General features: G+C 37.0%; 1 protein-coding gene across 1 annotated transcript in view; it reads right to left on the reverse strand.

Annotated features, from left to right (window-relative positions):
• Positions 1-2604: 2604 nt before the first annotated feature.
• Positions 2605-3808, reverse strand: part of LOC105625600 (UDP-glucuronosyltransferase-like) — a 2955-nt gene continuing 1751 nt past the window's right edge. Inside the window, exons 3-5 of the mRNA XM_012206921.1 lie at positions 3492-3711; positions 3193-3412; positions 2605-3055 (exon numbers count right to left, since the gene is read on the reverse strand). Coding sequence (XP_012062311.1) covers positions 2740-3055; positions 3193-3412; positions 3492-3711 — 756 coding nt within the window. The 3' untranslated portion in view covers positions 2605-2739. The remainder of the gene's footprint in view (positions 3056-3192; positions 3413-3491; positions 3712-3808) is intronic.

A 3808-nucleotide genomic window follows, 5' to 3' on the forward strand; every position in this document is an offset into this window, starting at 1 on the left:
GTATAATGTAACTTCGCTGCGCGGTGAGTAATTAATTTTTTTCTATTTTATTCTTGAGGTAATGAATTTTTAGCTAAGCTTTAATTATGGAATCTGTGCATTCCGAAATAAATACTGAAACTTGCTCGAATCACCGATCCAAATTTTTGCTTACTATTGACATAAAGCATCGTTCTGTAGTGAAATCGTAATGCATCTAATGATTGAATGCATGGTGAAAATCAGATTTACATTAACAGTCGACAAGTGTAACACAAACAAGGCGCATATCGCGCTGCGAGATGTTGCTTTCGTCGGCATTGCGTCCACATCACGAATCGCATTATCGTCGTGGCGCGCGATGCAGCATTGACGACAAATACAATAAACACCGAGGCGCGTTGATGATAATGGTCGGATCACTCCGTATATTACTGCGGTGAATTGAAGCGAGCGGGCATTATTCGCGAACGTGCTAGAAATTACGTTGCCTCGCGCGCGAATGGTTTTGTCGTCGTACGACGCGTCGCGGTTGTAAAAGCCGACCGACTGCTACCAGTGGCTCGGCGGCTCGGCAAAGCATCGGAGGCAAAATTGCATATGGTACAGGTAATAAATGAGATTTCAACCGGTTGAATACGAATAAACGAAGCGCGCCACGACGATGGACCGACGCGAGGTGGAAGGAAAAATTGTCCAGAAAATTGACGTTGCCGCTGGTCGATCTGCGCCGCGGTGTCGTTTTCAGCTTTCCCACGATGTAGGTGAGGCGAACTTTCCAATTCAATTTCCAGATGGGTCACACAAAGGCTTATTTATGAAATGTCCACCAAAAATGGAAGCGAGCGCGATGGTTGTCAGGTTATGCGCGAGATGAACGGAGAAGACAAGACTTTCGTTCTCCTCCAGCTTCGATAATGTGGCCGATGCCGGTCTCAGGATCGCTGCCGGTAAAAGATATCAAAATAATTGAAAAAGTTTAAATAGACTTCAATGTTATTTACGGCAGACTATGTAACCCGTGCCATTTTTGGCCTCCGAATCTCTCATTTCCGCGCTAATCGCGCCAGATCGATTGAAAATTCGTACACCATAAAAATTATTTTGAGCGTTAATCATCTATCTCTTTAATTAATTTTTTCTTACCGTTAAAAAACTTCTATATACAATTCAGTCAGCGTTGAAAACTGAAGAATGAGCAAATTTTTAAGATTTAACTTATATTGTAACATAAGCTTTCTTCTTCTAATGCAAGAGCAAAAAGAAAAAGGAGAAAAAGAAGAACTTTATATTGAAATTAATACGTAAATTGATAGGTAAATTACTTATGATGGATTAAAACATTGAAAATTTTTTTTCAATTCTACATCACATTCTGAATCGATATCCTGATTAGTCGATGTTTCGCTTTCGCGATATGAATAGCGTATGCGCGACTATATGTTACAATAGCGATGAATGCCATAGTCATCGGTGCCATGTGTATCTGTGTACGTGTTCGCCATTCACATAGGTTTCACACGGGCACTTGAAATAGCCGTAGATATGTATTCCACCCAATGGCAAAGGGGTTTCCTAATTGTTGCTGCAATGTTCATAGAATACGTGTGCTTGGCGTTTGGCCTTGTGTATGTGCGCGATGTTAGCATCGTATACATTATCACGCTATACATTCCTTGGGGCGAATATACGTGTTAATGGATCCTTGCACTCTGAATTAGGTCCATCTGCCAAATGGACGCGCGGACCGATGGCAAAGGGAGTCTCATTAACCGGATATTCGAAACGCATTGGTCATGTTAACAATAACATTTGACACTTAGTACCATTTCCGAAACTAATTAAGTTTTGAATTTCTACAAGGTCACAGGGAATGTATCGGGAGGATGTATCGGATGTACGACTAGGAGTACATTCGGGGAGACGCTATTAATGTTATTTGTGTCACTCTATCTTCATCGTTTATTAGAAACAAGAATAGAATGACATAAATAGCGCTAATAGCTTCTCCTCAAACTTTATGTATAACAATAGATCTGTTCGCATTGCTTCTATTTCTTGCATCTTCGCTTTCTCTCTCTTCAACATCCAAATATGTAATTTTATTTCTTGTTAGGTCAAAATATATTTTTAAAAGAGATATATTTATCTAATAACAAAATATTCAAAAGGCTTCGATGAATACATTTCAAATCTAAAATCTATATATATAAAATAGTCTCCCAAACTTTTATTTTATATATATATATATATATTTAACTTTTTTTAAGTTTGAAAATTTTCGGGGATTTTAAACAATGCGGACAGATCTAATTATATATTGTAATTATAGAATGTAATGTAATTAACTTCTTTGGTTTTGCTTTTATTAGTTTCTTCATTTTCTATATCTCGTAGTCTGCAAAAGTACTTACGCACAAATGAACATAATGGGCCTTGGGATGCAATTTCGTGCGTTTACAAAACCCATTTCACTCAACCTCCAGTTTTATATTCGCAGTATTCTCCTCTTGCCGAAATTTACCTTCTCTCACTTTTTCCGACCTCCATGCTTCTCTATTTTTCGTATAAATGAGCACTATAAAATTCACATGCAAATGCCCGAGGAATAAAAGAGGTTCACACCTATTTCATAGTTTGAACGATTCTATTTCAAACAACAATTCTATTGTTAAATCAAATTACGCTCAAGTTTATATTAGGAAAAATGAAAAAGTACATAATGATGACTTGGATGTTTTTTCACTGTATGCAACTTGATTACTCTGATTTTGTCTTATCTTTAAACCACACGTAATGATTGCTTATATCATTATAATACGTATTATATAACTTTTTCGAAACCCATCCTACAATGGCTAAAATAGCGCATAAAACTAAGAATAATGTTATCGTCAGGAATACAATGACATCTAAATCGAATTGCTGATACCACGCGATATCGACTCCATTGAAACGTAAATGAGGGGCACCATTGTGACGCATTACGAACTCGATCCACCATATAACATTCTCTAAGCTATCATAGGGCTTGTCCTTTGTGAGAGCACGCAGCGCCAACATCCTATCTTTGTATCTGCAAACAGAGCGCCAAATATGTGTGCATGTTAGTTTTATATGTGAACATCGCAATTGTTGTTCTCTGTCCACATGGAGTTCATTATCATATATGTTTGTATGCGCGCGCATACTAATAATTGACATTGTAATTACCCTTTATCATCTATGACTTCTATTATAGCATCGTACAATTCTGACCCCGTAAGCTGGACTATGTCTAGGTATCTTGCAACTCCCAGAGAAACCATTTTCATAACTTGGTACACCTGATCGAAGACAAACGGTATTCCTATGAGCGGGACGGCGTAATGAACCGCTTCTTCGGTGCTCTGCAGCCCGCCTTGATAAATGAAGAGCTTGATGTTCGGATGAGCTAAAATAAGGATAGAAGAAACAATTAATAATCTCAGTATTAATTTTTATAAAATACGAGCTTGTCTGCTTCAATTTACCCAGCACACCCTGCTGCGGGGTCCATTTTGAAATAAAAACATTAGGAGGAACATGATAGCTATCGTTTTCGAATTTCCACAGTACTTTATAAGATAAATTGGCAAAAGTGTTGGCAAAGATCTCCAATATTTTCTTTGGTAATAATTTGCTTTTCGTATTTGATCCCAGACTCATATAAATGAAGCCATTTGTCGCGCTATCCAAGAACGCTTTTAAATTCTGTAAATGAAACATTTTATGAAAATATTAATTTATAAAAAGTTATTGTGTGTGTATTATATATATATATATATATATATATATATATATATATATA

The sequence above is a fragment of the Atta cephalotes genome, assembly GCF_000143395.1.
Source record: "Atta cephalotes unplaced genomic scaffold scaffold00003, whole genome shotgun sequence".
Taxonomy (NCBI): domain Eukaryota; kingdom Metazoa; phylum Arthropoda; class Insecta; order Hymenoptera; family Formicidae; genus Atta; species Atta cephalotes.